This window comes from Rhipicephalus sanguineus, chromosome 1 (genome assembly GCF_013339695.2).
Source record: "Rhipicephalus sanguineus isolate Rsan-2018 chromosome 1, BIME_Rsan_1.4, whole genome shotgun sequence".
NCBI classification, from domain to species: Eukaryota; Metazoa; Arthropoda; class Arachnida; order Ixodida; family Ixodidae; genus Rhipicephalus; species Rhipicephalus sanguineus.
Genome location: NC_051176.1, coordinates 255,506,893 through 255,525,753, shown reverse-complemented (window position 1 = coordinate 255,525,753; position 18,861 = coordinate 255,506,893). Strand labels below are relative to the sequence as shown.

Here is an 18,861-nt window from a genome sequence, read left to right as displayed (position 1 = left end):
CAATACGCTTTTCTGTCAAGGGGGTGCGTGAGCTAAGCTGCTTCCTTTCTTTCGTCGACACACATAGCGTGTCTAAGCTACGACAACCACATTGATCTTAACAGACTTAATTACAGGCAGAAATTAGTCGGAAACATAGTTATTTTGCATGGCTTGGAGTCACAATATGTGTAGGTTTATATGTTACATGTGTAACAAAAAAATACATGGAAAGGAAATTGGTGCTACGACTAATACGGCATGACTGAAAAGCCTGAAGGATCTTCTTGAACAACATAGGGCTTCACTGGTCTTTGTCCTACTTTACTCATTTATTACATCCATTTTATAAACGAAAAAATAAATAAGCAAGGCAGTGCCAAGCCAGTGCGGATTACTTGCAGCCTCTGAAATCGTGAAATATTCTGCTCTGTTCTCATGTGAGCGCTTTCGTCCTAAGCTAAAATATATGAATATTGTGGCAGTCATTGAGAACACATTACGACAATTGCATGCGACGAGGTAATAATGCCCCCTATGTTGTAATCTTTGGTTCAGTGACTGATGAACACAACTTGGGGTGATGTGTGTTAACCGATGGAGGGGCACGTTTTCCTACCTATGGATTCCCGCTAACTTTGACAGCTTGATGTAGAACTGTAAAAGGTAATATTGGAACGTGTAGTACATAAATGTTGCAAAACTATGAGGCTTGAAATAGAGGAAGCCTTTGTACAGAAATCGGTATGTGTCATTGTGTACTTATGATTGAAAACATGCGAATGCATGCACGTATAATTGTTGAATGAACAGGAACCAATTCAAATCACTCTTGCATAATTCAATTGCGGACAAGGCGACACTCGATCGGCTGACTCGCGCAGGCATTGCGATACCTTTGGTTGCGGTAAGGGTCCGTTATCTCATGAGCGTCGCTATTTTTATGTTTGAAAGTAACCACCGCTTCAGTGAACAAGCGCACGCATTCGCTCTCGCTGCATTGAGAGGATATTATACCATAGAGTTTCCTAAAATTAACTAGAGGGAACTCTGGCGCTGCGATCGTTCAGCCACCATGGGAATGATGGGTAGTACACGGATTTGCCTAGTCTTCGTACTTGCGGGCTTCGAACGCACTTGTGGCTTTGTTTATTTCTGTGTTTTGGTTTTCTTTCGGATAAAAGAATCGATCGTTGTGAAATTTGTGACCAGATTTGAATTGGTGAGGCTAAAAAGGTTAAAGAGGTGTAGTGAAACTGCTGACTTTTGCTGAACTTCGTTTTGCGACAAAGCGGATGCAGACGACGCGGAGCCAAACGGAGCCGAAAGAACGAAGTTTAGACAAACCCGTGTACTACCCATCATTCCCATGCTGGCTGAAGCGCCATGCGTTGCAGCTCCCATAGACACTAGCGCCAGAGTTCCCTCTAGTAAGTATTGTAGGAAACTCTATGCATTATACCACTCGCTCCTTGCATGATGATTACGACGTCCTGCTTTACGACTGAAATTAGCGTGTAAAAAGCTTTTTTTCCCTATGAAATTTACTAAAGGAAACCTTGACACTTGTGCAGGTATAGCGATTGAGCTAGCATGCAAATGATGGGCAGTATATGATTTTTTCTACAGTTTGCCCTGGCTTCAAACGGCTTTGCAACCTCATCAGCAATATATTGCGTTATAGGACTAAACTGAACAATTCGCGATTTCTCTGTATCTAGCATACCGTTACTGCTTCACTGTGTTCATATAACTATGGGTCCTTGGAATATTCGGAACGAAAAGAGTAATAAATACTGCCGCAATATAACTTAAATTCATAAGCGCAAAGATGCACATATCCTTCGTTCCCATGACAGCAGAACGATCGCAGCGTCTATCATATCCTCCTGAAATGTTTGTCCGAAGCTTTATGCTGTGCACGCTGAATTACAGCGTGCTCTTTCTTCTGAAGGCCAGTGGCGGATTTACAGAAAAAAAAAGTTTCTTCAAGGTCGCAGTGTCGCGGTTTTAATGTCCTGGTTGCTGTGGCACCATCCAAGGGGTCCCCATGAAGTCTATTCGAGCAGTGCAAAAAGCAACAGTTTTGATATTCTCGAACAACTACGGAAAAGTGCACTTTCTCATGCCCTGCCGCCAGGCCGTAGCGCATTCCGTAGGATCGCCAGTGTCCGGCTTTCCTTCTTGAGGCTTGACATGTTTGTGAAAGGGTGCGCGGTGTCCGATTTGAGGCGTCCTCTTCTGTATACGGGACGAAAGATTGATGGCGCCGCGTGCGCCAGAAAACCATTGGAAAGCAGTTCTGCGTTGATTGATGTTGTCCGCAGGGAAATGAAAAATGGGGGACATGAAAGCACGCCCTCCGGTCAGTTCCGAATGCGCCACAAATGTATCGGTTGCAGCCTTCGATTGTTGCGTTCCTATATACCGTCACCGCAAAATAGAATAAGAAATGATGCGAAGGTCTTTCTCCCTGGGTATGCACTTAAAAAACTTTCGAGCTGTCCTCTGCAACTATTTTCGTGTGTAGGCACGCGTATGTGAATTCAACATGAATAGCCGCAGCATGAAATAGAGTAGACGTGTTAGCTATGCTACGTTAGAGTTATGTTAGCTTTGACACGTTAGTACATTAGAGCACCAAAGATTTATCGACAATTCTGCACTGCGCTCACTGTATAGTAAACGATCTAGGCTTGTGTTCCCTTACCTTCGGCTAAAAACACGCAGGAAGCATATCCAATACTGTCTCGCGAAAGTACCGGTTTTACTGCAACAGGGAAAGGTTTAATTTGAGAATTATCCCTCGAAAATTTTGCGGGAAAGTTGCATGCTTATAAGTTCATTAGATTGCAGAAAATACTTTTTTGTGGCGCGCAGTGGTGAGAGATTGATATGATGTTGCGAGCCAGGGGCCGAATTCACAAAACTTTTTCTTTCGTAAGTGCATTTCCCCGTTGGTCAGCCGGCTTCGCTAAGGATACGTCCCACGTCGTGATTCGCTGAAATATTTTCTTACGAAATTTTTTGCGTAAGACGCCTTTGTGAGTACGGGCCCAAGTGCGTTTTTTGTGAGGCAGCGCTTACTTTCTCATTTTCTAAGACAAAGTTCTCGCTACGAGTAGTGTTTATACCACCGAGAAAAAATTTCTAATCATGTTTCAGCGCTATCTTGACACTTCAGTTGAGACGTCAGGTATATGTGGCTCACACAAAGTTGCACCTTAAAAATCTTTTGTTGAATGTTTTATAAAAAATGAGAGTTATACGCGTACTCGATGCAGAAAATTCTTTTTTTTTTCTCTCTAAAAACTAGAGACATGGGCAGCGGTACCGGCAACCCTGTGCTTGCCCGCATGGCGTTGCGCGGTGGCACGACGACTAGTCGCTTTAGGGCACTACAACATCTCGGCAGGAACGCTAGTGCGCAACGCTCCTGCCAACAGCAGCTGCATGAGCATCCCTCGCGCCTCTGAAAGACGCACGGACTTATGAAAAATGCGAAATCGGCATATGTATCCGCGGCTGCCTGTGTGCATGAAATAGGAGAAGTGCGGATCGCAAGGGACGCTCAACAAAAGCCGTCGGCGTATACTCATTGTTGTTGGAACTGCAGAAAGCTGAGCTAGCTGGTAAGGATTCATCATGAAAGAATGTAAGGTCCGCAGACACAAAAGAAGACAAAAGGGCGACACTAGCACAGGCGTTTATGTTGTCTGGATCTTGGATCTCTTCTCTTGTGTGCGCGAATTTACTTTCTGTCGTTATTGTTACTGTTCTTGCTGCGATCGTGGAGTAACCACAGTCGCAACTAATTGGTTCATTGATCATTTTAGGGCACAGTTGCCGCGAACGGCGGGGCACGGCCACAACGAGACGTGCGCGCACTAAACCAAGAAATAAATAAAAGACATCCGTGTGTTCAATTAAGGGACGTTTCTATATATTCCAGAGTATTGGATGGTAGTAATTAGAAATGTGGTTAACAAGCGCTTGAACTTTCATACTGCGCAGCAGAAATTCTTGTAATTACGAGAAAGTGCGCTCAGCGAGTAGAAAAATTAATTTTCCCGTTATATCAGAACCATAATGAGAATAAGAGATTGGTTACCTCGGCCATCAAGGAGATAGCCGAATGCCGTTCAGCGTACGGGCGCCTCGTATCCTAGGATGAATTAAACATGAAAGAATTAAAAACAGTTCACGGGTTTCCGGGTGGCAATGTCCGCTGTTATGCGACGTACGGTACGCATATTCCTGCGGTGCATATGCGTTACAACCCTCGCGAGCTTTCCACTGCCGCGCCTCCAATTTCAGCACTGTACATATATTATCATATGGTTTGCCGCGCTGTCCTATGAATTTAGTAAAGAACGTTCATAAGGAACCTACCTAAACATATTGTTTCATGTTAGCGCCCTTTGTCGTCTTACGTTTCTTTCCCATGTGTCCGCGTCCTTTGCCGCGATACAACAAAAATGAACAATTACGTTTAAAGATGGTTACTGTTGCAAGAGTGAATGCATAGCATTCAAGAGCGAAACGTACACAAAGTCTGTGCTATCAAAGCCTTTGCAAGGCCGACGTGTTTCATGTAGACCTACAGCGTGTTTAGATAGCACGGCGTGCTCTTGAGTGGGTGGAGTTATCTCTTGATCGAAGGTGAAGCGTTATCAGCCGCAACGCTTGGGTTCCACTCATGATGGGGTGGTATCTCGGACGTTGGGCATAAGGACTCTCTGGAAAGGTTCTGAGAAAGTGTTGGCAAGAGCTCTGCATATTCCTGTCGACATTTATAGCGAGCCAGTGGTTGGTGCCCTTGACAGGTTCCACATAATACAAACATAATTAAGTTCACATAAGCCCCACACACAGTAAAAAAAAATAAAATAAAAAAAAACATACCGACGGTCACGATACTCCCTAATGCGAAATGTGAGTGCAGCTGTGTGCGTGTTTTCATTCGGTGATGTATTGAGGCAAAGGATTTTAGAGATGTATGTACATACAGTTATAGAGGGATCTTTATTTAATTTTTTTCAGATACCTATTGTAATTTTTGTTTGATTATTTTTTTTTATTTTTTGTCATTTTGTGGTATTATTATTTTAAATTATTTTTTATTTTTTCGGTTCGGCGGCGCGAACTGCAGTTACGGACAACGCTGTAGTTTAAATTTGTTTGTTCGGCAAGTTTGCTCTCTTCTATATTTTGTTTATTCTTTAATTTTTTTTATTTTCTGTTTCGGCGTCTAAGGTTCCAAGTAATCCATCCGGCCTCTTCCTTTATTGTCGTTTAAAATTTTTTGTTGTTTATTCTTATTTATTTTTTAATTTTTATTTTCTATTTCGGCGGTGAAGGCTCCACAGTTATCCAACCGGCGTCGGCAAAAGAAGAGTGTCTTTTTCACTGTGCTCGTTCGCTCGCGGCCACGACGATGAACAACAGTCGACGCTTAACCCAGGAACGGGCGCCTAAGAGCTGCGCTATGAATATTTTTAATTAATTGTTGGGATTTAACGTCCCATAACCACGATATGATTATGAGAGACGCCGCAGTGGAGGGCTCCGGAAATTTCGACCACATGGTGTTCTTTAACGTGCACCTAAATCTCAGTACACGGACCTCAAGCATGTTCGCCTCCACTGAAAATACAGCCGCCGCGGCCTGGATTCGATCCCGCGACCTCCGGGTCAGCAGTCGAGCACCTTAACCACTAGACCACCGTGGCGGGTTCGCTCTGAAGATAATGCGCAGAATTAGAGAAAACAGAAGAAGATACAATGAAGTAAGATAAAACGCGTACAGGTGCTAATAGCACAGCAAAAACGAAGGAGGAAACTGGTGCACATTGTGACAACGCACACGAAACCATGGTTGCTGCTGCCTTACACACGGAGGCGTATCATTCTTTGTTAATATAAGCGACGAATGTGCTTAGGAAGTAAAACGATGTTAAACTAGTGAGAGCTCCGAAAGGCAATAATTACTTGGCTCGAATGAGTAACCGAAAATTTCCGTTCATCATAACTGGAAGTTGCACTGTTTGTTCTTTTTGATTTATTGAAATAAAAAAAATAGGAGGAAGAAATGAGGATGCGTGACGGCTTCTCCTTTGGTGACATGGTGACGGCTACTCCTATTCACAAAATTTTAACAGCGATAAAATTTTGTGATTTAGAAAAGGCCGCGTTATATATTTAAGAAATCTTGAGCAGAGTTTGCTGAAAAGAGACAATGAACTTTGCGTATGCGGTCCTATAGACACAAACGATTATACACAGACAAAAGAAGAGGTAAAGTTGCAGCGATCACGTCATTGAGTCCCGATATATATATACGTCTAAACAGAGTTATGAAGAGTTACACGAAGCCGCGATGCGGTCTGATGTAAGCAGGCGCACAGGTGATCAAGATAACCTTATGTAATAATGCACGCACACAGAGTTTTACAAGAGCCAAATAAACGGGCTTAATCACACAAGATATAAAGAAATCAGTCTTGGGTGATTCCACGTAAGATCGAACAATCGATGGCTAGTCGACCTCTCAAATTTATTTCAAAATTTTATATATTATTGCCTGATGAGTGGAAAGAAGAGATCCGCAATTTCTTTTGCCGCCAAAAATTTTTTCGAAGCACAGGAAATCAATAATGACGAAGAGGTGGAGTAGAGCGCTCATCCGCTCTGCTGTTTTGGCCAACTTTCATTATGCATTGCACAAAATATATTAAAGTTAGGTAGCTGAGATTTTTTTAACTAAATAAATGCATGGTTTTGCTTCTGCTCAGGTATTTTTAGTTTTGATGTGTAGTGTAGATGTTTTTATAAAAAACCTCAAAATTGGCCCAGGAGACGTTATTTTCTTTACTTTGAAGGTCTTTATCTCAACAAATCCTTGTAGCAGAGCAACAAAAATTGCGCATTACGTTCTTCGCATGCTTATCTACCACACTGCCGAATCTTATATTTATATAACTTTTCAGTAAAGAGATACGATCGGACTAAGTTAACGAAAACACCGGACAATGAAAACTTCTGACGACAATTAAAAAAAAAAAACCCATTTTTCATACTTCTTAAACTTTGTCCACTTATTGTCCTCCACATCAGCTTTCATAATCATTGAAAACATGTTGCATAATGTCGTTGCACTAATAGTTACGACCCCCCCAATGAGACCCTTGGGCAAGGATTGGCAGTTCCGACTTCTTGCCCAGCAAGTGTATAAAATGCAGGGAGGATTGAATTGCTTTTTTATTAAAAGGCCAGTAGGTATCGAAAAAGGTGTCGCCGGCACTGAAGACGTTAATTTTGAAATTATTTGGTCACTGCAGCGGCCACGAGCGCGGGGCTACCGAGCAGGCGCGCACGCACCCGAGATGCTCGTTGTAAGAGACGGCGCAGTGAGAGCTCGTTTTCGCGTCCTCAGACCGATTGAGTTCGAAACAGCAACACCTCTCGGGTGACTTGAACGCACGTACACCGGTAGTCGCAGTGATCTGGTTAATGACGTCGATTTCTTTTTTCAGGGGGCATAAGAATGTCATCGTTCGTTCCGTGAAGATCTTTCATTGCAGTGGTAGCAAAAGCACGCGTAGCACAAGTAGTCCGTCTCACTGGCAGTCACTGATCTTTCGGGCGTTAAACGTTTCTTCAAAGCGTATATGCCTAGGTCGGTAAGTCTACGAAATTTTGGCTTTTTTGCAATAATTAAAGGAGTACTGACACGATTTTGAGACATCGCAAAAGGGACATTTTTTGCTTCGTTGGTGTGCAGTCTCAACGCTGTGCACACACTGGAGTCGGAGAACACGTATAAAATATTTTAATTTGACTTTGAAGTTTTCGTCACTGAGCATCTGCAAGCTCCACTGCAAGGACATTATCCCGACGAGTCAAGACAGTTCCCCCGAGTATGCAAGTTCTGCGTCCTGCATGCAGCCTAAATCGCAGAAATCACTGCCAGGGTCACAGGACGACAATTCACTCATCGTTTATGTGCAACACGAGCAGATGACGAATTAGCTGCTAGTACGTCGCGAGTTTCTGTATCTCCGTGACGTCACACTGCTATGAAACGACACTGAGAAGCCACCCCCTCGATATCTAAACCGAAAGTGTCTTTTTAAGGTGGCGCAAATTAAAATATATACGATGCATTCCCAGGCACCACAATAGTCGTTTTAGGTTTCTCGACACCAGTAGTTTTATTTAGAGCAACAATCCGAAATTTTTAAAAATTCGTGTCAGTACTCCTTTAAGCTTCTTGTGCTTCGAAAGGTGGTCTCCACAATACACTCATTCCGAGCTATGCTTTCTCGCCATGAGACGCGCAGGAGGAGTAGAGTAAGAGCAAAGCACAAGAACTATCCGCGCCGAATGAAGTGTGAACAGCGCTCTGAACGTGTGGCTAGTTCAGGCCGTCTGCTGCCGACATGTAAGATAGGCAAGCGCATCCGGTTACCGATAGTTTTGCTTTCCTTTCCTTTGACATTGCATATTTTGCTTTGCCACTGTAGTGCCACGTTCATGCTTTCCACTGATCGCAACTGGCGCAGCGCAGTTTCTCTGGCAGCAGCGTGCGTGAAGCGAGCGCTCATAGCGTTTTCATCTTACTTCCATCTCCGCCGTGTTATCAGCACCTAGCTGCGATGCGAACAGAGGGCGGATAGAATAGCGAAGCTCCAGTGCACGTGCGTTCAAGTCACCCGAGAGGTGTTGCTGTTTCGAACTCAATCGGTCAGAGGGCGCGAAAACGAGCTCTCACTGCGCCGTCTCTTACAACAAGCATAACGGGTGCGCGCTTGCTTGCTCGGTAGCCCCGCGCTCGTGGCCACTGCAGTGACCAAATAATTTCAATATTAAAGTCTTCAGTGCCGGCGACACCTTTTTCGGTACCTGCTGGCCTTTTAATAAAAAAGCAATTCAATCCTGCCTGCATTTTATACACTTGCTGGGCAAGAAGTCGGAATTGCCAATCCTTGCCCCAGGGTCTCATTGGGGGGGTCGTAACTATTAGTGCAACGAAATTATGCAACATGTTTTCAATGGTTATGAAAGCTGATGTAGAGGAAAATAAGTGGACAAAGTTTAAGAAATACGAAAAATGGTTTTTTTTTTTTAATTGTCGTCAGAAGTTTTCATTGTCCGGTGTTTTCGTTAACTTAGCCCGATCGTATCTCTTTACTGAAAAGTTATATAAATATAAGATTCGGCAGTGTTGTAGATAAGCATGCGAAGAACGTAATGCGCAATTTTTGTTGCTCTGCTACAAGGATTTGTTGAGATAAAGGCCTTCAAAATAAAGAAAATAACGTCTCCTGGGCCAATTTTGAGGTTTTTTATAAAAACATCTACACTACACATCAAAACTAAAAATACCTGAGCAGAAGCAAAACCATGCATATATTTAGTTAAAAAAATCTCAGCTACCTAACTTTAATATATTTTGTGCAATGCATAACGAAAGTTGGCCAAAACAGCAGAGCGGATGAGCGCTCCACTGCACCTCTTCGTCATTATTGATTTCCTGTGCTTCGAAAAAATTTTTGGCGGCAAAACAAATTATGGATCTCTTCTTGCCACTCATCAGGCAATAATATATAAAATTTTGAAATAAATTTGAGAGGTCGACCAGCCATCGATTGTTCGATCTTACGTGGAATCACCCTCTTACACTCATGACCTACATCTGAACGTGCACATAAATACAAACAGTGAAAGCAGGTTCGGGCGACATTGCTCTAGCCAGCGATGCGCCTGTTTATTCGAAGAAATGTCGAATATTTTGGCAGGCGGGACTCGGTTCTCTGTGTGTAGCACAACAAAGGAAAATTATAGTAAATGGCAACAAGCAATTTCTTTCGTGAGCTACCAGAAAAGCTTGTCGAAGAAGGCTCCTTCGTTCTAGGCTGCATCACCGCGGTAGTTTTCCAACTGTTGCGCAACACTGCTAAGCTTGAAGTCGCGAGTACAATCCCATCCTTCGTGGTCGGATTTCTATGCGAAAACTATGGTGTGCGTTAAGCACCCGCTATAAATTTAGGTACGTGTTGTAAATACACTATAGGTTGTTGATGCTAATCTCGAGTCCCCCATTATGATGTACCTGAGAATTCATTTTTAGTCATATTCTGGGCTTGTTTGCGAACGTTTTCAAGCTGGCTAGTTGCCCGTGTGAAAGGTCCGCAGCTAGTTACTTGCATCTTAAAAAAAATTTTTTTTATAGATTTAGGACGTACTTCCGATTGCATAAGGGCCAAACAACGAAACGTTCCTTTCCATCGACCGCGTCCTCACCTTACGTGAGGCCTCCTTACAGCCAAGTACCGACGGAGGAAGCAAGCGTACTCTGAAAGCTCCCTTCACCCGTCCTCGCGGGAGGAATGGTTGCCGCGCTCCTGCGTTCGAGATTATCGAATATAAGCTTTGCTCACAAGCGTTTATTCTGTAAAAAAAGTTGGGTCACCGCATTACTTCCAAATTGAAGTATTAATATAGAGACGCGCGTACGCTTTCTTCCAACTGCGATTACTAAATGTGAAAAGCCACCGTAGTCGAGCGCAAAACGTGGTGCGTTCTAGCAACACTGAAACGCCCGCCTCTTTAAACGCTGTCAGTCTAAACGCGCTTCGCGCTTCACCGTGCACGCACGCTCGCGTTTCCCCGCAGAGGTGGGGTGGGAGGGTTGCCTCGGAAACAAGCATCACGTGGGCTGGCTCATCACGTGGGCTAGCTATGAGGTGAAGCGCTCGTTCAGGGCCAGGAGCGGACCTAAGGGCGCACGAAGGTAGCCCCAAAGCAACCTTAAGCTGAGGAAGCGCCAAGGAAGCCTTCACCGAGGGCTGCTCAGTGAGGAAGCTTTCAGAGTGACATAAGGCGGCCTCACTAAAATGAAGGCTTCCTTACTGAGGAAAGGAACGTTTCGTTGTTTGGCCCTAAGAGGTTATTGCAGGAAGGAGGTAATATTGAAGACTAAATATAGTAGAGTCAAAGATGAATAAGAAAACGAACAAATTTATGCAGAGTACTAACACAGACCTTTCGGATAAGGAACATCATCACCATCGTCATAATAGTACATTTATGTCTGATGAAGGACGAAGTCCTCTTCCAATGATCCCGAATTTACCCTGTGGCTTTTGCGAGCCAGTTCAATTTTATTTCTGCAGATTTCTCTATTTAATCACCACAATACGAGGGCGGTCCGATAAGTACTTAGCCTTCAAAAGAAAAACGAAAATTTTCGAATGGTATCAATTTATTTCTCAACATAGTCCCCTTTCAACTTTATACCCTTGAACCAGCGATCCTCCAACTTCTTGATCCCGTCAGAAAAATACGTTTTCTCCTGAGCTGCAAAGTAGGCTTCTGTGGCGGCGATAAGTTCTTCATTCGACTCAAAATTTTGTCCGGCGAGTGACTTTTTTTCAAGTTGGGAAACTGAAACATGGGCTGAACTTATCGCTCGGGGCCAAATCTGGAGAATACGCTGGATGGGGCACCACTTCGTAGCCCAGTTCGACCAACTTGGCCGTGGCGACGGCGCAGGTGTGAGCTGGCGCGTTGTCATGGTGGAAGAGCACCTTTTTCTACCAAATGTGGCGGTTTTTTTTTTTTTTGCAATTCGGCGTCGAATCGGCCCAGTAATTCAGCGTAGTAGGGTCCTGTCACCGTTTTGCCTTCTCAAGGTAGTCGACGAAGATCACACCTTGGGAATCCCAGAAAATGGCGGCCATCGCCTTTCCGACCGATGCGACAGTCTTCGCCTTCTTCGGAGCAGGTTCTCCGGGTGCAGTCCACTGTTTCGACTGTTCTTTGGTGTCTGGTGTGTACCAGTGGATCCATGTTTCGTCGACTGTCACAAAACGACGCAGGAACTGCTCCGGATTACGCTTAAACAGCTTCAAACACTGCTCTGAAGTGGTCTCACGGATGCGCTTGCTGTCCGGAGTGAGCAAACGCGGCACCCATCGCGCAGACAGCTTTCTCATACCCAATATTTCATGCAGTATGTGACCCACGCGATATTTTGAGATGCCTACTGTCTCAGCTATCTCGCGCACCTTCAGTCGGCGGTCTGGCAATACGAGGTCGTGGATTTTTGCCACGTTATCGGCCGTGGTAGCCGTTTGCGGGTCCCCTGGGCGAGGCTCATCAAAACCCGACGTGCGACCACGTTTAAACTCGTTGAACCAATTTTTTACGGTTGCCATCGAAGGAGAAGACACACCGTAGACGGCATCCAGTCGCTCTTTGATTTCGCTGCACGATTTCCCTTCCAAAAACAAGAATCGAATCACCAACCGATATTGCTCTTTTTTCATTTTTAACGGACACACAAACATCACCTGCTTCCTCAAGCGGCCAAAACAAAACCGCGAGCCCGATTCGACTGGACCTTCGTATGTGTCCTTCTAAGAGATCAGACTTAACGTCAGTATATGTCTCATGCGATAGAGTCGCGCTCTCGCGGTGACGCTAAGTACTTATCGGACCGCCCTCGTAAACTTAATACTAATAATAATAATATCTCAGTTTTTATTAAAAATCCCATGACAGTCAGGCTCCTGTCGTTTTCGCACACGAACTCCACGTCGAGGCGGAAATACTTTGCTGCAGCCGAAATGACACTGTTGCGACTAATTAACAAAGACGCGTTAATTAACTTTTTAATTACTGACCTGGGGGCAGTGGTTTATATTAGAAAGTTGTAGGGCATGATAATTTATGGTATACCCATTTTTTAGAGATCACGAAAGTTGCACGTAACTCGAGATATTCATCATCGAATTTTAAGGGCGATACTGAAACTGACCGCGTCCGGCGCGCAGGAAACGTAACCACTCTGTTACGTCAGACCAGAACTATCCGTGACAGGGAAGTGACGAAATTTGAATGAATGTTTCGCTATTCGTTTTAAACTACACCTCCTGGGGCTTACAAATAGTGAATTATATAATCTTGATGGGCGATAATATCCAGCCAGACAAACGCTTCTAAGCATAATTCTGTCAGGTCAATGTTGTACTTTGAACGCAGGAAACGCGTCGCTAATTGTCAACTGAACTAGATCAGTCATTGATGAGGAACATCAGCTAACAAGAGTGGTCTTTAAATGAAGCGACTTTAGGGGAGGAGTGGGCTAGGCGTATACACACATAAAAACGCTGCTGGAGAAGGCAGCTGCTGACTTGACGAAGGAGCCAAAGCGTTCGCCCCTGCGACATTCCCTACTCGACGAATTCAGTCCTTCATCTTCCATTGAACTTTTATCTTCTTTGGATTTCATGGTATTAGTATTTCTGTCAGGAAATGGTTAGCATGGCGCACTTATACATTATACAGTACCGAAAATCCAAACCGACGGAGCTAGCCAGCGCTCCATGGGTATCCAGTCATTATTCTTTTGCTTGCTAGGTACTACGTCGCGCCGGTCCTGGATTAGTGCATGTGGGTAACCATTGTGCGCCAATATGTAATTTTCTCTCAAGTTTATGTGGTCAAAGATGACCACACAGTTGAATTTGTATCGGAAGTACGTTGATTTGTCCTTAGCACATCCTCCGCTAGACGCGTGAGGGACGTTAGTAAGGCATTCGACGTTGTAGAAAAAAAATGTCGCAGTTTCGCCGCAAGGGCCAAGCAATGAATGCGATAGCAAGAAAGTGAAATGTCACACGAAGAACCAGAAGCAGCTGAGTACTTGCAGCGCGCCGCTGAAGCACAAAGAAGGGCGCCCAAAAAGAACGCACAGGCATGCACAGGGCAAGCGTGAACTAACAACTGTCGCAGTTGTTGCGTCTATGTGCTTGAGCAAGGCGCTGCAAGTGTCGACAATGGAGAGTCAGACGCTCTTAGATATTTCTTCTTTTAAACTGCGGCGCGTGGGATGACCCCCTGCGTCTCCTGCCACACGGGGGCGTGTGACGCAAGGTGTGCCCAGTGTTCTTTGTTTTTTTCCTTCCCCATCTCGAGTGGGTACAGAAAATGGCCACTTTGTCGTGCGCGTCTCAAGGGCAGTATTCGAATTGAAAGAAAATTAGGAGCGCTGCGTCTGCAAGTGTCGACAATGGAGAATCAGACGCTCTTAGATATTTCTTTTTCTTTCAAACTGTGGCGCGTAGAGTGACCCCCTGCGTCTCTAGCCACACGGGGGCGTCTGATGCAAGGTGTGCCCGGCGTTCTTTGTTTTTTTTCCTTCCACATCACGAGTGGGTACAGAAAAGGGCCACTTTGTCGTGCGCGTCTCAAGGGCAGTTTTCAAACTGAAAAAAAATTAGGAGCGTTGCGTGATAGAAAACACGTTCACGCTCCTCCGAGATTTGCTTACCACCAGCGGTACATGGTGTATATAAGTAGCTCGCCGTTATTTCCCCGGTGCATAGGACGGACAACATTTGATGTTATTTATTCTATGTGTTTGTGATGTGGTTTATGTCTGGAAGCAGGCAATAAAGCAAAAAAAAATGGCGTGTGGTTGAGTTGTGTACCGCACCGCGCTGGGGAGCGAGGGGTTGCCGGTTCGAATCTGCGGTCGGGTATTTCAGAATTTTTTTCTTTTGCTTTATTTTTCTTTGTGACTTTTTATATATATACATACATATACATATCCGGGGCATGACGGCGACGGCAAAAATTGGCCGAAAGTGTCCATATAATTGCTATCGCAATAAAAAGTATCAATTGCTTTTTGCTTTAGGAATGAATCCATTCGATGGAGATCTTTAGGAGTATCATTGGACGCATAACTTGAACGACTGTTCGCTTCCTCAACAAAATAGGTTCTCGAGGCGGCCAGTTTGGAAATTTTCCGAATTTTTTTTTCATTTTTGCATGAGATACCGATAGAACAGTGCATTATTAGCCGAACGCTTGGCAACCTTACTGACAGAGGTAATAAAGATTTTGGGAATACTCGTGTGGATTTACCGCACGCCATTTTATAGACGTTCATGGCCTCTTTGTGCTCGTAAATCGGCCACCATAAAGCGCAGTTTTTCACTGCTGTGGTTGAATTAAAATGTGATATAAATGACGTCAGTGCCCCCCCCCCCCTTCTCCCTTATGCTAATCTTCTTCGCCAATGATCATGTTGCTTTCGTGAGGCTTGTGCGGCGATAGCAAAAAGCGATAATAAGACGACACAAATCGAATACAATTGGGTCACACGCATGTCACGGAGGAAAAAAGAAAGCGGCGATAATAAGAACAGCTGCTTTCCGGGTGCATCTCGCTGCAACGCCTGTAACTGATGATTAAACGGCTAATCTTAGCCAGCGCCCGCGGCGCCCTCCCATTGAAAAGCGGCATGCGCCATGCACTGCAGCATTGACGCCGTTTCTGAAGGTGACAGTGATAAAATTTTCGTATTCTACCAGGACCTAGCGCACTGTTTATGTTAGTTCTTCAATGGTGGCACAAAACCAAAAACTGCAGATGAAGCGCAAATGTAGGCGACATCATGCGCCCTTGTGATCGTTCATGAAAATAACGGTGACCATGCCAGAATAACGAAACATCCCCTTGTCGTTTTTTTTCCTTTCATTACAGCGTAAAAGACGTATCGACCTAGTTTTTTTTTCCTTTGACAAGGCAGCAAGCATCCCAGAACACCTACGTGATGGCGAAGATCCAAGAGAAAGGCGCGGTGCCCGAGCTTATGAGCTACGAGGAAGCCACTATGAAGACTCCGAGGAACATAATAAAAAACGTTGTTACCATGAGCTTCAGCTTCCTGTTGCTCTTCACAGCATTCCAGTCGGTGTCCAACTTGCAGAGCAGCATAAACTCGGTGCAGGGACTGGGCACCTTCACGATGGCGACCATCTACGTCGCGCTCGTGCTATCGTGCATGTTTGTGCCCCCGCTCATGATTCGCAAGCTGAGCCTTAAGCACACGCTGGTCGTGTCCATGGCCATGTACGTGTTCTACTTTGTTGCCAACTTCTACCCGACCTGGGCGACCCTGCTGCCGGCCTCCATCGTGATGGGTCTGGGCGGCGCACCACTATGGACCGCCAAGTGCGCGTACCTGACCACCGTGGCCAACGATTACGCGGCCCAGACTCGCCAGAAACCGGTCGACGTCGTGACCCGCTTCTTCGGGCTCTTCTTCATGATCTTCCAGACGGCCCAGATATGGGGGAACCTCATCTCATATTACGTGCTCAAACCGGCCAGCAGGCCGGCCAACGCCAGCGCGAACATCGACAGCTGCGGAATTCGTTTCGTGACCGCCGAGGACGACGCGGACAATGAGAACCTGCAACCGCCGGACAGCGCCAAAATTTACACACTCATGGGCATCTACACGGCGTGCTCGGTGCTCGCGGTGCTTAGCATGTTGACTCTGTTGGACCCGTTGGCGCCACCGTCCAGACTCGCCTCTAAGAAGCCGGCCGCCCTGCTCGTGGAGACACTGAGGCATCTACGAAAGCCGTACCAATGGGCCATTCTGCCACTCACTGTCTACAGCGGAGTCCAGCAGGCTTTTCTCATCGCTGACTTCACTCAGGTGATGTGGCGTTGAAACGTACTCCAAATTGGCGGAATTGGTTTGGTTTGATTACGGTTGCATAGTGTTTCACATCTTTACAGACAGCCTCGACATTTTCCCTTTCGGGAAATTGATCTATGAAAGCTATATAAATTGACTAACTTGCATATCACTTGAGCCGGAAATAAGTCACGTTTCTCATTTTTGTGTCCCATACAAAACCATTTCCCACTGTTGGCCGTGAGTTAACCATGCCAGACTTTAACCTACTGTAAATACAATTGCCAGAAGAATAATGTGGCCGTCATAGTGAGCTCTCGCTGCTGTATTAGCCTATATGAACTTGCGGTTTTCTCTCATTTCAGGCTTACGTGAGCTGCGCCCTTGGAATTCACTATGTGGGCTTCATCATGATCACTTTTGGCTTGGCAGACGCCGTCTTTTCGATGGCGTTTGGCACTATCATAAACTTCATCGGCAGGATTCCCATATTTCTTCTTGGTTCTGCTGTTAACGGCGCTATAATAGTTGTACTCTGTATGTGGAAACCAACGCCGGACGAGTTCTACGTTTTCTTCCTCATTGCTGGCTGCTGGGGCCTAGGTGACGCTGTATGGCAAACGCAAGTCAATGGTGAGCATGTGTGCCCAACAATATTAAAAAAAGTAGTTGTATACGCTCGCGGGAAAGCGAAGATTGTGTTACTCAGAACACTTGATGACGCGACTGCTATACCTTGTTCTTTACTTGCTGTCCAAGCACACCCCCCCCCCCCCCTACCCACTGCCCTTTTTTACCCTTTATTTGTGTAATAGTATTTGCCAGTGCGGCTCATAAAATACCGGTGCGTCATAAAGTAGATAAGAAATTACTAGAGAGGAAGCACATGCCAGAGAGAACGCCAGAGAGAAGGGAGGCGGGTACATGCCGCTGAGCAAGTACCCGCTGCAGTACATGCTTAGCGGCTAAGCGGCTATGGCGTTGCTCTGCTAAGCACGAAGGCGCGCGTTTGATTCTCAGGCACGGCGGCCGCATTTCGATGGAGGGAAATGCAAAAGTACCCGTGTACTTGGTTTTAGGCGCACTTTAAGGAACCCCAGGTTGTCCAAAATCCGTATTCCCCCCAACAGCGTGCTTCAGAATGGTCCCCCAGAATGAACACGGAAACCTAATAATTTCTTTAGAGGGAGTGACTGCTCAGCCTTAGTATAGGACCTTTCTGTTTTATACACAACTGAAAATGTCGACAATCGCTACGTTAATCACGGAGATCGAAGGCAAACATCCTTAGATTGGGGTTGTGTTCTAGAATAATCGAATGGTAACGTGCAGCGTGATGTCTCACTGCAGCGAAGGGCATTTGCTGAAGTCAGCATTTGCTGAAGTCAGCCCTATACATTGTAGGGGGGGGGGGGGGGGGCGAGAAGAGGCGCGCAAAGGCAGCCGCATACATTGACATAATAGGGAGGGGGCGCTGCGCCGAACCTTCGCCCCCCCCCCCCTGAAGGGGAACCCTGCGCACGCTTATGGACACCAGCCGTTAAAGTTGCAATATATGGCTTCCTATATGTTCGCAGTTTTGATTCGCTTTTCCTAGCATGCTGCGATTTTATTATCATTTTAATTGTTGATATTGACTGTCCACTGTTTGCTGACAGAATCGTGATTCTCTGTAGCATTCCAGTTATTTCAGCGCCCATAACATACAATTTTTTCCCTTACTCCCAGCCTTCTATGCCATTGTGTTTCCGGAGGACGAGGAAGCTGCCTTCGCGAATTACCGGCTGTGGGAGTCTCTCGGTTTCATCATTGCGTTCGTCATACAGAAGTTGCTTCCTATTCACCACAAGGTGGTCGTCCTAGGTACCTTCTTGGTCAGCGGCATGTTGGGATACCTGGCCATCGAGATACACCTCGCGGTCAAGAAGCGAAAGGTCGTGGTTGTGACAAGGCATGGCTGATGGTCGTCAACGGCGCGGCGATGGGTCAAACGTGTGACTTCGATGTTAGCCTGTAAAAAGTAAAGATGAAGTTAAAATACATGTATTATTTCTGTAAACGAGTCTAGACTAAAGCAATCGGCAATACCGTTTAAAATTTCTGATTGCCATGACTTACAACCGAAGGCTTAAATTTGGTAGAGCTCAGCGTATTTTCTGGTGTGCTGGTCGACCCTACAGCTAAAGTGGATGCTTGGGCGTGTTGGTACGACACAGCGGAAGGCAACAGCGCTAAAGAGGGAGCACAAGAAAAAGGAAGACGCAAACAACAGCGCTGTTGTTCGTGTCGTACTTTTTCTTGTGTTCCTTCTTTTGCACTGTTTCCTACCGCGATCCGGTAATCCGTTTCCTGCACTACTATAATCCGTTTGGGGACGG

At 45.5% G+C, this 18,861-nt stretch overlaps 1 protein-coding gene across 1 annotated transcript in view; it reads left to right on the top strand.

The window, feature by feature from the left end:
- LOC119382410 (uncharacterized) overlaps positions 1-18,521 on the top strand; it is a 39,392-nt gene extending 20,871 nt beyond the window's left edge. Inside the window, exons 4-6 of the mRNA XM_049412733.1 lie at positions 15,560-16,501; positions 16,849-17,116; positions 18,212-18,521. Coding sequence (XP_049268690.1) covers positions 15,560-16,501; positions 16,849-17,116; positions 18,212-18,444 — 1,443 coding nt within the window. The 3' untranslated portion in view covers positions 18,445-18,521. The remainder of the gene's footprint in view (positions 1-15,559; positions 16,502-16,848; positions 17,117-18,211) is intronic.
- Positions 18,522-18,861: the final 340 nt, after the last annotated feature.